Consider the following 21,938-nt stretch of genomic DNA (forward strand, 5'->3'; position numbering starts at 1 on the left):
AATTATCGGGTAGGGGAAGTTTAACCCTGATTTGCGTGCGCGAGTCTTGACTTTCAAGACATCATCGAAAGAAGTCATTGTTTACAAAAACTGGTACGCCCTAATTCCAGCTTTATCTGGGGAACTGACATCCGATTGATGACCTTGACAAATGTCTAAAAAATACTCTTTTTGCCAATTTATGGTGGTCCTGAAAAGGGCGGTTTGTCGTGATGGTTGAGTAATGCTGAGCTATTAAGGTGTTACACACAGATGAGACTGGTGAGCTGTATGTTGTTTGGAATGAGGGAGACGCGCTTGACATAGCTAGTGGGCTACAGCATGCAGGCAGCTTTTCGTTGTGTACTGGAGAACAATATTCAACGCCACGCGCCAAAAGCACTGCTGCTGCTGATGCCGACGACCTGACACCATCACACACGGTGATTGGAACTAAATCCGATCAGCCTTGATAGCGAACTGCTTGCGGGGAGCCTTTTTGTTGTGTACTGGAGAACACCACCACTCACCAACCGGTGATTGAATAAACCCCTTTTGGTGAGACCGGATGGAATTAAACTTTGACATCTGTGTTAGGGAAATTATCACAGCAACAGTTGCACATTCGTGCAATTTTCAATAGTCTTAAGCTTAGCAGGTGCGTAAAAATATTGCTGATCGATTGGTGATACAATTATTGAAATTGGTCCAGAGGCAACTGAGTTATTAACGTTCAAAATCTTTCATAATTTTGTTACATGTTCCGATTTCACAAAGTGCACCCACATATTGAAATCACAGACGTATTCATACGTCAAACATTTGAGGATTTGTCCATGATTTTTTCCCGATCGCTTCCTTAGTGTATCTGATTCGAAATGTTTATCATAAAATCGGTTTAACCTTGTCGAAGACAAGGCGAGCTGTAAAGTAAAAGCCAATAATCTGAAATTACATGGCACATTAGCGTTGCCTGGTGAGTAAATATAGAAATGAACTGTTTACTATTTAGAATAGGGCAATTCCGTTTGAACAACTTTGCTGTATAAAGTATGTTGCTATCTAGACAAGCGGTCAGTTAATTTGATAGTGAAGATGCCAACCTAAAGAGAGGTCTGAAAAATTACCCATTTTTTTCAATGCGATGATTCTACCTTCACTCAAACGCAGCGGGCAGCGCTACTGAAATTGTCCCTTGCATTCTGAACGGGTTGCGTTGTCTTCGATTTATGGCAGTGAACCTCATGAGAAGAGCTTATGAGGGCATTTGCCACTGCTTGTTGAAGAGTAATCTACGCTCCACTACGATTGAGTCTCTCTTCCCGAGTAAGATTTAATCGTCTTTCATTCGTACCTCATTTCTGGCAATTAGAAATGATCCTTTTTCGAACAAACCACAGCCACATCCGGTTGTAATACCGCACTTGATTCGCTATATTTCTATGATCACATCAAAGAATGTACACCCCCTCCACAAGTTCCTCATAGAAATGTATGCGGTAAGGTAAGAAGCTTACAACCCCCCTCCTCCTCCAACCAATCCGCGCACGGGCGAAACCTGAAACGACATCCTTCTTGGCGAGCTTCACTCGCTCGTCTCCACATCAAACGAAAATCCATCTCTTGTGCTGGGTGACGGCTGCAGAGGTGCGATATGAGATGTGCGCGGCTCACCCCCGAAAAGCCCCATCTCGAGGGAAACTGTTTGATTGAAAGTGGCCTGGAGAGATGTGTGGTATTTGCTATCGGCTGGATTTTGGGCCTGAAGGTTGCTCAACTTGATACGGCCGCTTCTTGTTGACAAGCAGTGGAAATTATCCGAGTAGGTGATTTGGGAGTCGCGATGCGAACTGAGAGCTGCTTTGTATTTTTGTGATGGAACTTGAAACCAAGTGTGAGTGGGTCCTTAGGATGTTTGCTGCTTTGGGTTGATTTACAATTAACAGCCCGAAAAGGTAACTATTGACTTTTTGATGGGAAGGGTAATTCCATTCCATTCTACTCAGAACTATTCGGTTGAAATGTCGACGATTGAGAATGTTTCACAGTTCAACCTAGTTTTGGAATGTGGAGAATCGGTCGACCGCAAGTACAAAGTAAAACCACCAACCGACCGAACGAACGAGTGCTGAGGCCGTGTATGAATTTGTCCCGCTTCCGGCGCGCTCGCTCGCTCGTTTGTCAAGTTCAATAGAGTCGTCGTTGCGGGGACCGCCCGTTCGTTGAATGAACAAAACAGAACAAAATCCTGCAGCCAATTCTCATGCGTCCACCAAGTCAGTGGTGCGATGCATGCGAGTTCCGTCCGGAAAGCCAGCGGAACCAGCGAAACCCTTCCCTAGATGATGCAACATGGTAGTCGTAGATTTCCCGCCATTCGTTCGTGACGTCATTTGCGTTCCGAAAGCTCCATTAATCAGACCCAACTCCGGTACGGTCGATGTCGTTCTGCTGCAGCTCCGAGGATCGCACTATCTCTGTAACATCTACTTCCGCTTGCTCGGGGTGGCGGCATCGGCATGACGGTGGTTGTCGGTGGTGGTCGGGCGGTTAAACTAGCAATGCTGAAACATGTCGTCACCGATTGCCCACAAGCGTTTGTTTCTTCCCGTTCGACATTGCTAGGAACTACCACTGTGTTGTAGATCCATTGAAAACGTACGCACACACGGATACACACATGGGAAAGGGTTGAGAGCCCTTGTCGAGCTTGTCATGTTCTCTACTCTGTGAGTGTGTGTGCTCCTAAAGTAGAGTAGCACTTGCTTGGGCAAACATAGATTGGCTTTTAAACTGTTGTCAATGATGGTCATGTTGGCAAATGTAAATAGTCAACGGATCAGAACCAGACAGCTGAGGTTGCTGTCCCGTTTGATGTGGATTACTAATCCGACGGGCTTGGAGAGTAATTACCGACAATCCTTTTCTTCCGGACTGTAATATTGCTTGGAAAACTAATTTTCGATCTAAGGCTCGGAGTGCCAAGCACCAACTAGCTCACTTTTCTTGAAGATTGCTGAACCGGTTCGAGTGCCACCGATTGCAGTTGGTTCGTATCTCGCTCCCACAGAACTCTGATCAATTTTATACCAATCGGACATTTGATTTCGGAGTTATCTAGTCTAGTGTAGTCTATACAAATACAGCCAACCATACTTGAATAAATCCTTGAAAAGTACGTTTCTCATTTGATTGCATATAGACATTGGTTTAATCAATTGACAATTACGTAAAATAGTTGGGAGTGACAGAGCTAAGAAAACTAATCCACACTCCACTTTGCCTGATCTCCTAGAATGGAACACAGGTACTTCGCCTAGGATATAGTGCTTTTACTTGATTTTTCTCTGAGAGTCGGGACGTAAGTACTAGCTCTAGGCTCATGGCTAATGCGCTTGCTTTCTCAAAAACAAAAACGAAAACAAAAAAAAACCTGTCTCATATCTATCCTATCAATACAAGAAATTGAAACCAGAGTTTGGAAGAAGTTCTACCGTAACTGCTCAGCACAAAAACAGTCGCAACTAGATCATCGAGCCCCTTTTAGATCACTATAACAAGTCCCCGATTTTTAGAAAATATTAAAAAAAAAATACAAGATCTTGAAATCTAATCATAAGATAATCAGATTATCAGATAATTCAGTAATCAGAAAATAAAATATTTTGAAAAAGATATCATAAAATCAGTAAATTCAAAAATCAGGAATAATCATATCAGATCATATTAGATAATCAGATCATATTAGATAATCAGAAAATAAGAAAATCAGAAAATCGGATAATCAGAAAATCAGACAATAGGAAAATCAGACAATCGAAAAATCAGGTAATCATAAAATCACATAACGAGAAATAAATCATCATAAAATTTGAAAACCAGAAAATGAAAAAATCTGATAAATTAAAAAAAAAAGACTCTCACTAATTCAGAAAAACAGAACATCAAAAGAATGGGTTATCTTGAAATCAGATCATTAGAAGATCTGAATATCAGAAAATCAGATAGCTATGTAATCAGAAAATAAAATAATAATAAATGTTAAAATCCTATCAAAATTAAATCGCAAAAACTGACAATCAGAAAATCTAACAATCTGATAATCAGAAAATCAGATAAACAGAATATTAGAAAATAAGAAAACCAGAATATCAGAATATCAAAACATAAAAATTCGAAAAAATCACACCAACATTTTTTTTAATCACAAAATCAGAAAATTATAAAAATACAAAATCAAAAAAAAAAAAATAAAAAAAAATCAGGAAATGAATCATAATTAAGCCATTAAATCTTAAATCTATTACATTTGAAAATAAGAATGTCTAAAATACAGAGCATAAAAAAAAAACTGATATCCGAAAATTAAAAAAAAAATCCAAATCACAAATTCATAAAATCAGATTGTCTTGACATCAGATCATTAGAAAATCAGAAAACCAAAAAACCAGATAAATTAAAAAATCGGAAAATAATAGAATTAGTAAATCATAAAAAAATAATAAAATCAGTGCAGTAGAAAATTTGACAATCAGATAATTAAGTGAATATGATTTAATTAAATTATGAAATCAAAATTCAGAATATCCATAACCAAAAAAATCTGCTTACCATAAAATCTTTAAATGAGATTGTTTTTTCCTTGATTTGTTTTCCGCCGATCTTGTTTTCCGTGCTGAGCACCAATGCTACCGACACCAGGGAGGCAGCTTCCACACCTGGACCCTACCTACTGACCCATCCACTCATGAACCGGGGCAACGGTTTTACTCCCTTCTGAAAGAAGGCGTGATCAGAGATGTGATGCCTCAGAACATCCCAGTGGCGCCGACTGGGATTGAATCCAGGCCTGCTGGGGTGAGTTTAAATGAGATGATTATTAAATCAGAAAAAAAAAAACTGATAATCAGAAAATCAGAAAAATTTGAGAATCACAAATTCTGATAATCAGAAAATCAAAAAAATAGAAAATCTTGAAATCAAATCATTAGAAAATTAAATAGTTAAGTGATGTGATGTGAATGGAACCCACCATCAGTGCAAGGATTACCAATGTCTGTAGATACTTTACCGGTTGTAAAGTTCTGCCTGATGGTTTGTTGCAGCAGGGTGAATCAACTTCATTGAAGACCTTTGGAAGACAAAACGACCAGATGGCCATCTGTAATCACGTGACAAGGGACTGGCAAAACCACGAACCCTCGTCCAGTCAACAAATCCTTTGATTCCCTTTGACTAACCCCCCCCCCCCCCTCCGAACCAAACCCAGTATATAATATAATGTTTTAATATATTTGAATTACAGTTATGTTCCACCACATGTTCAAAAATGTGCAGACATTTAGCGTTCAGAAATTAAAAATAGGAGAAAATGATACATTAATCATAAAATCCGAAAAATATCAAATCTGAAAATCTGAATATCATAAAATCAGAGAATTATTAATTTTAAAATAAGAAAATCAGAAGATCAGAAAATCAATAAATCTAATAATCATAAATTCAACAAAATCATAAACTAAGTTATTCTCAAAGTAAAAAAAAATAAAATTTAGAAAATCTTGAAATCAGATAATAAGAAAATCAGAACGTCAGAAAGTCAGATAATTAGGTAATAAGAAAATAAAATATTATGAAATTGATCGAATCATAAAAACATAAATTCATTAAATAATCAAAACTGATATTCTGGTTATCATAAAATCAGATCATCAGAACATCAGAAAATTAGATAATAAGAAACCAAAAATATGATAATCATAAAAAACATAGAATTATTAAATTGTAAATTCTGAAGGTCAGACAAATCTGATAATAAGCAAATCTTTAAATCAGGTCATTATAAAAAAAAAACAGGTAATTAAAAATGAAATTATAAAAAAATCATGAAATCATGAAATAAATTCATAAAATAATAAGATTTATAGAATTAGGAAGTCAGAAAACAAACATTAATAAAATCATAAAATTATAAAGTTATTAAATGGTCAAACTAGAAAATATGACAATTGGAAAATCCGTAAATCTGAAAATCAGAAAATATGAACATTTAAAAATCTGATAATCAGAAAAACAGAAAATCTGAAATCAAATTAATCTAAAAATCTGAAAATCATAAAATCATAAAACATGATAATAAGAAAATATGAAAATCGGAAAATCTGAACATCTGAAATCTGAAATTCAGATAATCAAAAAATCAGCTAATCATAAAATCAGAAAACTAGAAAATCAGAATCAAAAGCCGTTCTTAGCGCGGTCGATTGGGAGACTGGGTTTGATTGGAAAATGTCTCAACCTCCCTGGGCGTAGAGTATGATTGTACTTGCCACTCAATTATATTAATGCATAAATGGTACAAGCCTTCTAACTCTCAATTAAAACTGTGGAAGTGCATCTACAACACTAACTTGAGGGCCGGTGTAAAGTCACGGTAGCGACGTTATAAGTAGAAGTCATCGGTCGAATATCAAGCTTTACAACCTCAATATGTTGCTCATACACCTTGTGGGCCACTTACTTTAAAACACTGACCTGAAATAGCTTTAAATTTCTAAATCGGCTAGAATCCTCTCAAAACGACCTTGAAAATCCAAAATTACCATGATACCGACGCAATGACTTAAATCGCTAAAATAGTCTCTATGAGCTCTTAAATACAGTGCACTCTCTACAACTCTACATTGAAGGGACCATTGAGCCATAGAATTATCAAGCTGTAGAACAACCTGTGTAGGAAATCACCATCACAGTAGTCATACTGCATTTGGCCTACGCTTCTATAACTAGATATGGAGCTAGTGAAAATCTAGTTGTGGAGAATTTATTGTTTCATAGAATGGTAAAGAAGTCCTGCAACATGGTTTTTAAAACGCCAATATAACTGTTAAAGTGTCGTGATTAAGGGGAATCCACTAAGAACGTCACGCTCTAAGAGAGAAGGGAGAGGGTTTAGAGCCTGTGACATTCAATGCATTGCAAAACGTGACGAAAGAGAGGTTGTTTTCCTCAATTTAGCGTGACATATTTAATGGATCACCCCTTACTGGAAAATTTAACGGATTTTAGAAAAAAGTCCTAATCTGAATTCACTGAATGCTCAAAAATGTTTTGACAAGTTTGACTTTTTCGTGACTTACTGCATTATCTGACTGGATTTACAGAATTCTACAGAATCACCTCACGGGATCTACATAACCATCTGACTGGATCTACAGAACCACCTGTTGGACTTTTCCAGAATTGCTTGAGGCTCACTAATGGTCAATTCCCTTTCTTTTCACAGAGACTTCCGGCTGGTGCTGCGGGAGGATCCCTCTTCGGTGTTCGCCCCGAACATCCAGATCGACACCACCGAAGGTCCAGTCGATTTTGACCTTTCGCGGGTCTACACCGGCATCGTGGAAGGTAGGTCGCTCATTTGTTGGAATATCAGATAAAAATTGATGATTATGGCCAGGCGAAAAGCCCATCCTCCCAATCCGGAAAAGTGTTGTAATCCTTCATAAAGGATAAAGGATCCCGCTTGGAGACCCCTCCGAGCAGAAAATTAAATTAGTTTCCACCTGGCAGCCGACACGGTACTACTTCCAACTTATCTCGCCACATGGCTCGGGAGGGGGGGGGGGTGGCAGAGCGCTAGGATTTAACCATCTGGAATTTTGCATTTCTTCAGTCAACTCCCGAAAAGAACACGCGTAACAAAACTTTCCATCCAGCGGATTGCTAATTGCGAAACGCCTGTGCTCCATCGTTCTGCGTCCACGTCCAGCTCCTGGAGAGAGCTGAAACTTGTTGAAAAGCCATTTATTTTTCATTATGAATAAAATTACTTCCTTCACCCCAGTGTTTTTCCACCTGCCCGTGCGTCGTGTGTAGAGGAGCCACTTACCACCACAAAGCGCTTCACATGAACCGGCGGAGTGGAAGTGGCATATAGTTTTGTTTTCCTGTTTTTAGCCCGCTCCCGTCCGGTTCAGTCGAAAGTGGATCTACTCGGGGGGTTTTTTTTTCGACTATAGTGATGCAAGCATGGAAGCATTCTGAAGCACTCTTGGCTTTGGGTTGTGTTCGGTAGGAGGGAGAAGGGTATGGGGTGGTACTTGTCAAGACAAAATGAGTGGCTTGGTGGCTGCAGGTTGGAAAGTAGGGAATTTTCACTTCTCGTTGAAGGAGTTGGGTTGCATTTTGGGTAGAGCTGCAAAATTTGGACAGTGGATGCTCTTGAGTTTTTTTTTATGTTGTTAAATCTGATGACTAGATTTACAGAATATTCGATGAGCTTCACAGTGTTCTCTGATGAAATTCACAGGTTATATTGATGGGATTTACAACATCGTCGGATGGATTTTACTGAATCTCCCGAGAAGATTTATAAAACGTCTGAAGTGATTATCGGAATCACCTGACTGGATCTACAGAAGAATCGGACGGGATTTATAGAATTATCTGACGGTATTTCAAATGCCATCGACGTCAGGGAGGCAGCTCCTACACCTGGACCCTACTTATCGACCCATGAACCGGGGACCAACGGCTTTACTTCCCTACCCGAAGGAAGGCGTGATCAGAGATGTTATGCCTCAGAACATCCCGGGGGCGCCGACTGAGATTGAACCCAAGCCTGCTGGGGTGAGAGGTAATCACGCTTACCACTACACCACCGGCGCTACTACAGAATTAATTGACGTGATTTATTGAATAATCTGAGGGGATCCACAGAATCGCCGGTCAAGATTTACTGAATTACCTGACAGGATATTCAGAGCATTCTGCCTTAATCACCTGACGGGAATGGCAGAATCAACTGGTGGGATTTACAGCTTCCTCGGATGGAAGTAACAGAATCTCCTGAGAAGATCTGAATACGGAATCCTCTGACGTATTTGCATAATCACCTGACTAGATCTGTCCAATGATCTGACTGGATTTAGATAATCATCCAAAGGAGCTTTCAATTTATGCTGACTGGATCCACAGAACAACTCAACGTGAACTTCCTTTTTCTTAGGCCAAATTTGCTCATCCTTGACCAACCACGTTGGTCCGTGCCACCAACCCGTATCATTCCTTAGTTGAAGTGGTGTTGCTCCTCGAGAAAGAACGTCGGCTGGATTTTCACAGCCTGGTACGTGGCTCCAAGAACCGGTTCTGGTAAGGTATTGCACTTCGGCTACTCTGTTGGCTATGAATGTTTGCCAACGTGAGGGTGATGATGCTAACCAGTACTGGACAATTTCCGAATTTGTCCAGAAGAACGGCTGTGCGGACGTCAGTTTCACAGCCTTTGCAACCTTGTCGTAGAGATGAGCCAATAGCAAGGCGGAGGATAGTTCTAGACGAGGTATGGTCATCAATTTACGTTTCTTTCTCTGTTGGTCGAGCGGGGTAACTCTGGACTTAGAAGTTTGATGATGATGATGATGATGATGATGATGAAACTCGACCCATCGAGACACCGTCAGTTCGTCTAATTGCGCCAAGTCTTTCCGGAATTTTTGCCACTGGGATTGATCATTTTCGACGAGCGGTTCATCCCATGAAACCTTCTGCTTCCAGAGGTTCTGGACGAAGATTCGTACTGTTATAACGATCAGGCCAATCAGGCAAATCGGGTCAAAAATACGGGCTAAATCAGAAATCACAGATCGTTTACAAATTGCAGAGAGATTCCACGTTGGAACCTTGAATTTGAAATGGTCTGATCGTGGTTCCCGGATGAGTCCCAGGGTCTTGATTGTGGCGGTTGAATCATCCAACTCGAACAACGTACGGTCATCCTTGAATTCTGGTGGAATTTGCTGCAGGATCGCTGGACAATTAGTGCTCCATTTTCGAAGAGTAAAACCTCCTCCTTGAAGCAGGTGTTGGATATCATTACAGAGCTGGATGCCCTCTTCTATGGTATCGACTCCGGACATCATACTTATCATACTGGTATCATACAGACATCATACTGGTATCGACACATACTTACTTAAAATCCCGATGTAGACCTCCGTGTTGACCTTGTCGCCTTCTGGAATGAACACCGGGTCCATTTGTTTACCATCGGAAGCCACCAATCCAAACACCATAGCGCTAGCAGGATGCTTGGTCAGATACACGTTCTTGTGCTCGTCGGCCACGTCTTTTACCGGAAGAGAACTAATATACCTGTCGGTTCTGGAATTTGATACGGGATCGACGGTAAACATGCTCTCGTCGGTGAACAGGATTACCAGATTTTTTCGCTTAAGGAAGTTCAAGATTTTCTTGCATCGTTCGACTCGTAGCTCCCGGATGCAGTTGGTAATCATGTGAGTTTTTTTTCCGTGCCCTCGACTTCGGCCCGCAATCTTCCTTTACGATCTTCCGTGCCGTAAAATCACTGATCCCGTGTTCCTTTGCCATTTTCCTTATTGAACGCACTGGATTCACCCGAATCTTTCTTTTGATAGCAGCGATAACCTTCGGAACCCGAGCTGACCTCGGACAACCAGTGGCCACCTTCGCCGATAGTTGTCCTTTCTTTTCTCGGTCTAAAACCCTTTTGACGGTCCACCGGGACACTCCCACGGCGATTGAAATGTCTTTTTTGCGGCATTTGCGCGTGGGACGAATCACGAATACGCTGCCACTTTGTCATGGTGCAACTGTCAAGTAAATCATTTTCTTTTATACAAAGCCTACTACGGCATGAGCTATAGTGCATGCAAAGAAAACCAAGGCATTATATGCACAGGTGAAACGGGAACCTTATTTGTACCATGGTGCAAACATTATCACGCTACGGTACAGAGCTTAAAGATGCGTATTGGACCATCCTTGCTGCCTCTCCAAATGATCAAATGCAGGTTTTGATCTTCAGGGCACAATAAGACCATGCGATACATTTTTTTCAATGGCTGCAACTATTGCATATCTGTGTAACCTGAAGCGAAGAATTATGGAATTCAGGTCGTCCTGCATAGTAGGTTCAACCATCAATATGTCGTTGAGGAGAATTCCAGAGGATGTTTGACATGATGCATCAAAAACTACACGTAATTTAGTTGTTGTGCTCTCGGGTTTAATAACACAGTGATGAAGAATATAGTAGTGACATGATCGTCCACCTCCTTCATATGTCCCAGCCAAAGGTACTCTGCTATAAATTCGGTGTACATAACCTTAAGTGCCGGATTGGCATCTAGACGTCTTTCCGAGTCAAGGAACCTCCTTAGAGCTGCCGTACGAGAGTCTCCTAGTTGCTCGATTAGCTGCTTCTTCTTGGGCAAAGTTACAATAAACCTTCCGGTGGTATCCCGACCGGTGGTCCGATCAAATACGTTTTCACAAGCCAATTGTTCTAGTGAATATGTTCTTCTGTTGTGACATTCCTCCAATTCCCAAAAATACGTTCCATGGATAGATTGGCTACTGCTGGTCGAGGTAGACCAGGATCTTCGGACATCCTTCCACAAATAATCCACCCCAACGATGTGTTCCGCATAGCTGGACCATCCTTACTAAGTTTAATGCTCTCCGTCGATAACAACTCAAAGAATAGACTGGAACGTTGGGTCCTGCAAGTACGATGTCATTGGGAAGGTTCAAGCTACTAGTGTTGATTTTTGTTGCTGGCAGATTCAGTGTTACTTGCGGCAACACATAGAAAGTCTCTTCCTGTACGGAGTGTGAAACTCGAGAGTGAATTCGAGCGATAATAGACTGCTTACATTTCTACGTTGCCTGGCCGATGCCACTTGTTGACAACATTTCTCGTGATCTCTTAAATTTAAGCTTCAGAGCTCGCGCGAGAGTTAAGTTTCCGCATTTGTCCTCAAGAATCACGATCTCAGTTGCTAGCTACACGGAACGTGATGCCTTGGGTTCGTTAGAAGAAAGTACAACACTGAGACTAGCTAGGTTGTCTGTTCGAGGGATGAAAGGTTTGCTGAGGAGTATGAGTATTTGGATCTTTAGGTTCTAATTCTGAGGATGTTGACAGCGGTGCTTGTAAGTTTGGTGGGTTCTGCGGTCGCTTGTTCGATTACGGGTCATCAATCTGGGGAATTTGTTTGGACTCGCGTGCAGTAAGGAATGATGACGCTGACCGCAGAGCTTACAGGAACTTCTCGTACAGGATTTGGACATGTGCCCTCGCGAAAGGCAGTTAAAACACAACCGCTTTGTTGCGACAACATTTCTCCGTTCATCTACCTTCATAATCTTGAACTTCTTGTTCTGGAAGACTGGGTGTTGAGATTCTCCACAGGAAGGGCAACTGCTTAAGTTACTCTGAAAACCAGCGTGACTAGTGAATGGCCTTCAACTTCGTATCGGAAGGAAGAGTGATCCTTCCAGATACCGATTGTAGCACCATACAATGGTTTTTGAGGAAATCCATCAACCTTTTGTATTCAGCAACGTCTTTCGATCGATGTTCCGTTTCCCAGAGGCGCATTGTAGTTGGATCCCCAGCTTACTCGACAATAGATGCGCCAAGATAGTACTCCAGTTTGCTGTTTCTTCACCCAATTTGTCAAGCATCTGCAAGTGCTTGTCGAATTCACTGATGAGAAAATTCAAGACCTCGAAGCTCTCCTTTTTCATAGGATCGATGGATAGCAGTGAGTCCAGATGTGATTTAACCAATAGTTTCCGCTGCTGGTCTTCCAATCTTTTGAGCTGCTGGTCTTCCAATCTTCTCGCACGTACTGCTTCGCTTTCATCGGTGTCGGCAAAATCCTCATCAGCTGGCATAAAAGTAAAAGGACTAAGATGTGTTCCTTTGATTACAAAAACTCATTTTTTCCTTGCTTCAAGATCATCCTCGGTCCAGGCAACCCGAGGACTTATCACTATCAACAAGGACTAAGATGTGTTCCTTTGATTACTGAAAAATCCTGTTCCGCTAGTTTGAAGTAGTCAAGACTAGGAATCGGTGGTAGATCTTACATCCCGTAACGTACCACGAAAAGGTGATCTACGCACGTTACGGGGCAATGAAACTAAATTTATCCTAAATGAACTTAATTCTACTTAACCTAAATTAAATAACTAAATCTTATAGTTAAACTTAAAGTTAAATCATAATTCGAGAAAAAAAAACGGTATAGTTTGTACTACTCTATATCTACAATGTGTTTCATCATCAGCAATACCCATTGCTCATCGTTGGATACGGATACGTCTATTAACGTCTCTTTAAACTGTTCCCCTACAAGAGGAGAATTTAGTTCATTCGAGACGGGTTTTAAACATCAGCTGTTTCATCATTGTGTCCCCCGTTAGGTCGGTCGTCCTCCCTCGTGCACCTTGGTCTTTAGGACCTTTAGGACTGCCTCTTGTCGAATGAAGTGGCATGACTACCAGCCGTTTTCTTTCTAATGCCACTTCAACTTACTCATGCTTATATCATATTGTATAAGTCTAACGCCCTCAGGAAGTTGAGTACAGTTTGCTCTGTACTCCTGTCGTTGAACAATACCTCACGTATTGAACCAACGACACCCATATCTTCCCTTAATTGTGCTCTCGCCGGGCACTCCACCAATAGATGATTTACATCTAATACCGCACCGCATCCCTGGCAGTAGGCCACACTGCCGCTAAATCGAGGTCCATGAGTGAGCCGTGTATGACCAATCCTCAGCCGAGTCAGAACTTTCTGATCTCGAGAATTAGGTGCATCCTTCCACTCTTGTGTAGTGTTCTTGATACGACGCAGGAATGCATCACGGTTGTTATGCCAAGACACATTCCATGCGTATCGCGAGGTCTGCTTCACCCAGCGGGTAGCGTCACTATAGGGCACCGGAGTGGCCTCTAGTTGAGCAAGACGACCCTGGTTAGCTAGTTTATCAGCAGCCTCATTCCCTGGTATACCTGCGTGTTAAGGTACCCATGCAAAGGTTATGTTAGCGTACCGTTGCACCTCTAACAGCCACGGGTGTCCAACCTGCCCATGCTCAAGGGCAGAGAGACAACTCGCAGAGTCAGAGAATACAACAGCCTGAGACCCATTTGCTAGCCTACAAACTTGCAGGAGAGCATAGGCTTCAGCTGAGAAGATACCACAGAGACCGGGTAACCGGCCGCAGCGGCTTATGTCCTCCCCAGACACCCCATAACCAACCTGCTCTTCGATTAATGAACCGTCCGTAAATAGCTTGAGCCTTCCCTCGTATGAGGCAGCGACCTCCCTAAATGCAGCTTTCGCCACACTAGAGCTAGCCCCCGCCCCGCACATAGCTTTAACCCTCCAATCAACTTTCGGGGCAGTAGCATCCCATGCCCGTTGCCACAGCCTAGCTCGCTGGGCTAACGTGGGAAAACCTACTCCCGTCAAGTCGCTCCACCATTCTCTCGCCCTTGCAACCGTTGGCCTGTCATTGAGAATGGGATCCCTTTCTAGGAGCCTTAGCGCCTTGGTGGCCAGGTCTTCGGTGACAACATTCACCAAAGGAACCTTTCCATTCTCCACCAACAGAGAAGCTATTGGTGAAGACCTCAGCGCTCCGCTACAGATTCTGTACGCCTCATTGTACTGAGGTTCCAGAATCTTGAGCAGGGAGACACCACCCCTGCTCCACAGTTCCGCCCCGTAAAGGATGCTAGGGACAACCAGAGCCCTAGCAACCTTGGTCAATGTACTACGAGAGGCTTCAGAGAAGCGACCATTCAGGGTCCGAAGGATATTCAACTTGTTGTTGACGTTATCCTTCACCAACTTGGCGTGCTTAACAAATCGGAGTTTGTTATCAATAGTCTCACCAAGCAGTTTCATCTCGCGTACGGCCTTGACCGCATGCTCACCGATACTAACATAAGGCAGGTTCGGTCTGTAATGATGACCAAAGCAGACGTGCAGCAGTTTGGACTTCTCGGGGGAAATCACAAACCCAACACCATCTGCCCAGTCAACGACAGACTGAACTGCATCCTGCATCTTGTGCCTAATATCATCGGCGTATACAATGATGTATACTTCCTTGGGAATGCGTTCAAACACTGAGTGCATCGCAATGAGAAACAGTGTAACCGAAAGGACAGACCCTTGCGGGATGCCATTCTCCAGCAACCTCGAGGTAGAGGTTGCGCCAGCGTTCAATACTCGGAACCTACGGTTCTGTAGAAAGTTTTCTACGTAGTTAAACATACATCCTTGGAAGTCCCAGCTCTTGAGGGAAGTCAAGATAGGAAGCTTCCATGTCATATCATATGCCTTGGACAAATCAAGGGAGACTACATCTACATGCAAATCTTCCGACGAGGCCTTGTCCAATAAATGATCGAGCTCAGAGAAGAACGTCTCCGACCCATAGCCGCATCGAAATGCGTGTTGCCGTGGGTGGATCCGTCCCTGCCTCTCCAGCTCGGTTGACAGACGACGGTTAACCATCCGCTCGAGTGTTTTTCCCATGCAGCTCAGCAAGGTTATCGGTCGATAACCCTCTGTTAGGGTTTTATCCTTCCCAGGTTTGGGAATAGGAATAACCAACCCTTCTTTCCACTCGTCCGGTATCTGGCCAGAAAGCCAGACTTCGTTCATAGTAGCAAGAAGAGCCAATCGACCGGCAAGGGGTAATCTCCTAAGCAGGGGATACCCGATGTCGTCAGGGCCCGCAGCCTTACCAAGGCCGCGGCGCAGGGCCCAGTTGAGCTCTTCAAGCACGAATACCCTGTTGTAGTCTTTAACTAGACTACACTGCCTGTCACGGGAGTAGCGGTACTCCCCCTCAGCCAATGACTTTACATGCAGGAACTCATCACTGTGATTGCTGTTTGCCGACACCTTGGCAAATTGATCAGCAAAGGCCTCACTGATAAGTCCTGGGTCTTTTGTGTAATCGCCATCCAACTTAATAACCCTCTCAACATGTCTGTTCTTACCACCGACAGACTTTACCTTTCGCCATAGCTCACCAGAGCTAGTGGTTTCCGATATGTCCGCGGTGAAAGCAGACCATTTATCCCGCTTTGCAGCTTTGATTACGCTTCTAGATTTAGATCGAGCAAGCTGAAACTCCCTCAATCTATCGGCCCTAGAAGGATCATCAAGCTGCAACCTACGCAGCGCCCTTAGACATTTACGTCTAGCCTTAATCGCTGTATGAACTTCTGTCCCCCACCAAGGGACAGTTTTCATACCTCCTCTCCCTCCAGCCTTTGGGATGTGACGATGAGCGGCCTTACTCAAGATTTGGGTCCAGTCACCTGGTCTCTAAATCCTGTCATCACCAGGCAGTTGGCGACAGACTTCTTTGCCAAAGCTGTCCCAATCTGCCTTCTCAAGGTTCCATCTCAGCCTTGTCACAGTAGACGGGAGGTCTACAGCCTGTGACAATGAGATAGGAAAATGATCACTTCCGTGTAAGTCATCGTCAACCCGCCAGATAAACTGGCTGGCTACATCCCAAGAGGCTATGGCCAGATCAATCACGGACTCTACCCCGGTGGTGGGATCGAACCGAGTCGGTCTGCCATCGTTCAGCACTGAACAACCCAACGTGTCCAGTAGCTGATATAACCTCTCACCACGAACGTCTGTCTTATGTGATCCCCAGGAGGGGTGATGCGCATTCAGATCGCCCACTATCACATAAGGGACAGGTAGCTGCGAGATGAGATCTTGCAGTTTGCCGATGACGTTCACTTCCTTGCCAACCCTATTCCTCGGAGCCATGTATAAGCTAACAACAGTCAGCTTATACGGAAACTGAATGGTGACCGCGGTGGCCTCCAGTTCAGTATCCAACTGCTCTACCTTATGTGGTATATCTTCTCTAATAGCCAATCCAGTGCCGTGGATGTAGGCATTAATGTGAGGCTTAATATACCACTTATATCTACCACCGAGATAGTTTGGAGGTAGATCTGCTACCTTTGCCATCGTTTCTTGGAGAGCGACGACACAAGGCTTCAGTTTCTTTGTCAATAGCTGGATCTCAGATAACTTTGATCGCAACCCATGGACATTCCATTGCAGTATTACGTTCGATGACTCTTTACCATTCTGTTGTGGGACATCAGACATGGTAATTACTTTTTACCGGCAACAGCATCGCTTTCGCGCTCCGATACCGAGTCAATTAGGGGGAGAAGGTGCTGTGTTTTCTCCTTTTTTCCGGCTTTTCTTACCTCGAGTGTCCTCGAGGCCGGCGGTCTGCTTCCATCTCAAGGCGAGTCTTGGACTCCTTGAGCAGTTTGATCTTCCCCTTGCCCTGGGCGACCTCCTTTCGTAGACTTTCCACCAACTTTTCCAGGAGCTGTTTGTTCTTTTCGGTTGGTGTTTCGGCATCAGGCAAGGGGTCGGTGCCAACCTCTTGGGTTAGCACTTTGTCCTCCCTACCAGTAGTCTTTCCACTCTTGGTAGCAACTTGCGTAAGACCGGCAGGTGGTCTAGCACCAACCCCAGTACTCTTGTAGTTCCCTTTTTACCGGCCTTCGCACCCTTTGCAGATGGAGCTCCGTCTGTTCCCTTGCCCTGAGGGTTCGACTTCGCAGCTCCCTGCTTGGCCTTCTTCTTCTTCTTCCCTTGGGAAGAGAAAAATGGCACCTGCTGACCCTTACCAAAGTGAACAGGTGCCGTCCTAGCAGCAACCGCTGCATAGGACTTACCGCTTCGCTCGTCGCTATAAACCTTCTTGGCATCCCCAAAGGAGACACCAAGGTTGGTTTTGATCCTTAAAATATCAGCATCCTTCACGTAGGTAGGGCACCTACGGTTAGTCGGCTGATGATTGCCTCGACAATTGGAGCAGAAGGCCTTTGCTCCACATTTCTCGGCAACCGGATGGACCCCTGAACAGACCCTGCACCTGGTCTTGTTCTTGCAACCCGCGCGACCATGCCCATACCCATAGCAATTGTAACACTGCAAGGGCAAGGCGTAGTACGCTCGGGTCCTAATGCTGAGGAGACCAAACTTAACCGTTTCCGGAAAGCTGGTCCCCCCGATGAGGTGTTAACCTTCCCCTCGCCACTACCCTTGCAGATTCTGTGGACATCTACTACACCTTGTGTAGCAAAATGCTCCTTCAGAGTCTTTTCCAATTTCACGTAACAGGTGGTTCTTGGCTGATTGGACGGCTGCCTCCCACAGACCGCCAAAGTGGGGCGCACGGGGCGGGATGAAACACCAAACAATTTCGTTTTCCACACATCAGTTGAGGATTTGCTTCCGATCAGCTTCGTTGGTCTTGATCATCTGGTAGATTCTGTATGTATGCTTCGTTGGCGCCCGATTACGGATCGGCGACTTGATGTACAAGCATCAGCTGGGGACCAGCGTGCAGCAGAGTCTTGTGGTAGTGATCGGCCAACAGATTGGATAGCAGGTGCTTTGATGAGAGGACGATCGGGTGTTCGGAAACGGCGGCGTTGCCGAGTCTTCCACCAACTCGGATCACACCTTCCTTGGTTATTCTTGGGTTGAGCCATTTCAATGGCGACGACGACGATACTCGTTCTCCAGCAAGAAGGTTGGAGACTTCCTCGCAGAACGTTTCTCGCTGAGCCAGACGAGCTAAGGCAAGATCTGCTTCACGTAGGTCGGCAGTGGTTATGGTTACGAATAATTCGATGTTGGTTTTCTTGATGCTTGCCTTCAAGGTACGGAAGTACCGCATCCAGTATGCGATGGATCGTCGAAGCTTGCTGAAGCTGGAATATCGATTGAACAGTTGATCGGAAAATCTTGCATCAAGAGTAGCTACCATGGCTACTGGGTTCTCGTTTCGGACATCCAAAGTGGATCAAGGACGGGCAGATCGCTTGCGGGCCAGTCGGATGGTGACTTGGATAACCACTCCGGACCACACTACCAGAGCAAGTGGTCTTTGATGTCAACTGGATTAACGCCACGAGAGAGAGGATCAGCTGGGTTGGCTACTCTGTAAAAGTGTTTCCAGCGACAGGATTCTGTTGTTTCCTGGATCTTGGCGACCCGATTACCGACGAACGTTTTCCATCGGGATGCCGATGACTCCAACCAATGCAGGACAGTGGATGAATCAGTCCAGAAGAAAACTTCAGCGGGCTTCTGTATGGAATGTATCACCTTCTCGTATAGCTTTGACGACAATACTGCTGCGCATAACTCCAGACGTGCGATAGTGTGTGATTTGGCCAACGGAGAAACCTTTGACTTGGACGTCAACAGCTGGACTCTAACGGCTCCGGCAGACTCTGACTGGACGTAGCAGCACGATTTATAAGCCTTCAACGACGCATCGTAGAAGAAGTGGAACTGGAATGATGTTGTGTTGGCCAACGATACACAGCGAGGAATCCGGAGTGTGGCGATTGTATCGAGCGTTCCATGGAATTCCTTCCACTCGGACTGCAATTGTGGAGGAAGAGGACGATCCCACTCATAAGAATCTTCTGTTTCGATTTTCAGCGCCCATAAGCGCTGCATAAACAGCTTGGCGAAGACTATTATTGGTCCCACCAGGCCAAGTGGATCCAAAATCTGCGCAACGTACGACATAACTTTCCGTTTTGTCAAAACGGGTGCTGGTAATGGCAGCTGAACCTTGAAGCTCATCATGTCGGATCTCGGATCCCAGATGAGTCCGAGAGTGGAAACGGATTGGTCGTCTTGCAGGTCATGGTACGGCGCGAATGCTAGATCTTCTTCCGGAATATCGGCTAGGACTTCAGGCGAGTTTGAAGTCTATGTCTTCAGCGGAAAGCCTGCTGCTGAAAGCATGGTGGACATTTCTTGGCGAATGCGGATGGCGGATTCAACATTGTCGGCACCAGACAGGAAGTCATCTACATAAAAATCCTTCTGGGCTATCGCGGCTGCTGCTGGATAGTTCTCGGCTGTGTCTTGCGCAATCTGGGCGATAGTGCAGGTTGCCAGGAATGGAGAGGATGCAAAACCATACGTTACTGTTTGCAGCTCGTACGTACCAACCAATGGTCTGGACTGGGACGCCAGAGGATAAGTTGGTATCGGCGGAACAGATTTGCCGATACATTTTCTCCACATCGACCACGAATGCCAACCGATGCTGCCGAGTTACAGGACAAAGAGAACTTTTACAGTCAACTGAATGCAGTCGTGGATAAAATTCCGAGAGGTGACATCAAGATCTACATCGGCGACTTCAATGCGAAGATCGGCTCCGACAACACGGATTATGAGCGTGTCATGGGGCGCCATGGTCTTGGCGAAATGAGCGAAAACGGTGAGCTGTTGGCAGAGTTTTGTGGCAATAACGACATGGTGATCGGGGGTTCGCTCTTCCCCCATCGACCAGTGCACAAAGTCACGTGGGTTTCCCGTGATGGACATACCGAAAATCAAATCGACCACATCTGCATCAGCCGAAAATGGAGAAGGAGCCTTCTTGACGTTCGGAACAAACGCAGTGCCGACATCGCGTCTGACCACCATCTCCTCGTTGGAGAGATCCGCCTTCGTATCGCGCGGGTCCAGCGGCGGGAGGAGCGGCTCGGACGGCGATTCAACACACACCGATTGGAAGATCCAGCAGTAAAAAGGTCATTCGTCGAGGAACTGGAGACCAGAGCTGCGGATATTCCTGATGGTGGCAGCGTAGAAGAGCAATGGACGGCGATCAAGGATGCCTTTACTGAAACGAGTGAAAACAACCTGGGCGAGCTGCGCGCTCAGAGAAAGGAGTGGATCACGGATGACACCTGGAGGAAGATAGAGGAGCGGAGAAATGCAAAAGCCGCGATAGAGCGGGCGAGAACCAGAGGAGCGAAGAACCAGGCCCGCCAACTGTATTCGGCTCTCGAGAAGGAAGTGAAGCGCTCGTGTAGGCGGGATAAGCGAGCGTGGGTGGACTCCCTAGCCGATGAAGGTGAGAAAGCCGCAGCAACAGGCGATATCCGTCTCCTCTACGATATCTCACGACGCCTGAGTGGAGCAAGGATGAATCCTAGGATGCCAGTGAAGGACGCGACTGGTCAGTTGCTCACCGACCCCATTGATCAGCTGAAACGCTGGTTTGAACACTTCGAACAGCTTCTACAAGTTTCGTCGGTCAACCAGCCATCAACATCTCGGCATGAACCGCCAAGAGTGCGACGCATCACTCGCGTCAATTCTGAGGCGCCATCCCTACCGGAGATCGAAGCTGCTATCCGAACCATGAAATCCAACAAGGCTCCCGGGTCGATCGCATATCAGCAGAGATGCTCAAAGCTGACCCCATGCTATCTGCACAAATGTTGCATCAACTATTCTGCAATATCTGGGACACCGCGACTTTTCCGGCTGACTGGATGCAGGGCGTCTTAGTGAAGGTCCCAAAGAAGGGGGACCCAACTGTATGCGATAACTGGCGTGGCATTATGTTACTGTGTTGTGTTCTCAAAGTTCTATGCAAAGTTATCCTCAACCGGATACAGGAGAAGATCGACGCGACTCTCCGACGGCAGCAGGCGGGATTCCGTGCTGGAAGATCCTGTGTGGACCATATTGTCTCGCTCCGCATAATCTTGGAGCAGGTCAACGAATTCCAAGAGTCCCTTTACTTGGTTGTCATTGACTACGAAAAAGCTTTCGACCGACTCAACCACGAAAACCTGTGGGGCGCCCTAAGGCGCAAGGGAGTTCCGGATAAAATCGTCAACCTCATCGAAGCTCAGTATGAGGCTTTCACGTGCAGGGTGCTGCACAACGGAGCCCTATCTGACCCTATTCGGGTAGTCGCTGGAGCAGAGTTAATGTACACGTGCATCCATCCCGCGTGATAGAGACACGCTTTCTATAAGATCGTAGGTGCCTGGTACATTTCGAGACGTATTATTTCGCGTTTCTTTTTTGTTCCTACGTGCCTCATTCGTGTCACATGTGCTGTGTCTCATGAGCTAAGCTCGGCGAGCTCCAGGGAGATCGGCAGCGTACCTACGTCCTGCGTGCATGCTAAAAGTGGCTGGTTGGTGATAAAAAAAAACAGCAGAGAACTGTTGTAGTCCTGTCACATTTTCGTGTTGTTGGTACAACTGAT

General features: G+C 44.9%; 1 protein-coding gene across 1 annotated transcript in view; it reads left to right on the top strand.

Annotated features, from left to right (window-relative positions):
- Window positions 1–21,938, top strand: part of Kul (Kuzbanian-like) — a 692,619-nt gene that overhangs the window by 262,786 nt on the left and 407,895 nt on the right. The window contains exon 5 of the mRNA XM_065232791.1: window positions 7,265–7,386. Coding sequence (XP_065088863.1) covers window positions 7,265–7,386 — 122 coding nt within the window. The remainder of the gene's footprint in view (window positions 1–7,264; window positions 7,387–21,938) is intronic.

The sequence above is a fragment of the Ochlerotatus camptorhynchus genome, unplaced genomic scaffold (genome assembly GCF_037179485.1).
Source record: "Ochlerotatus camptorhynchus isolate MF236.1 unplaced genomic scaffold, CSIRO-AGI_Acam_v1.1 ptg000374l, whole genome shotgun sequence".
Lineage (NCBI taxonomy): Eukaryota > Metazoa > Arthropoda > Insecta > Diptera > Culicidae > Ochlerotatus > Ochlerotatus camptorhynchus.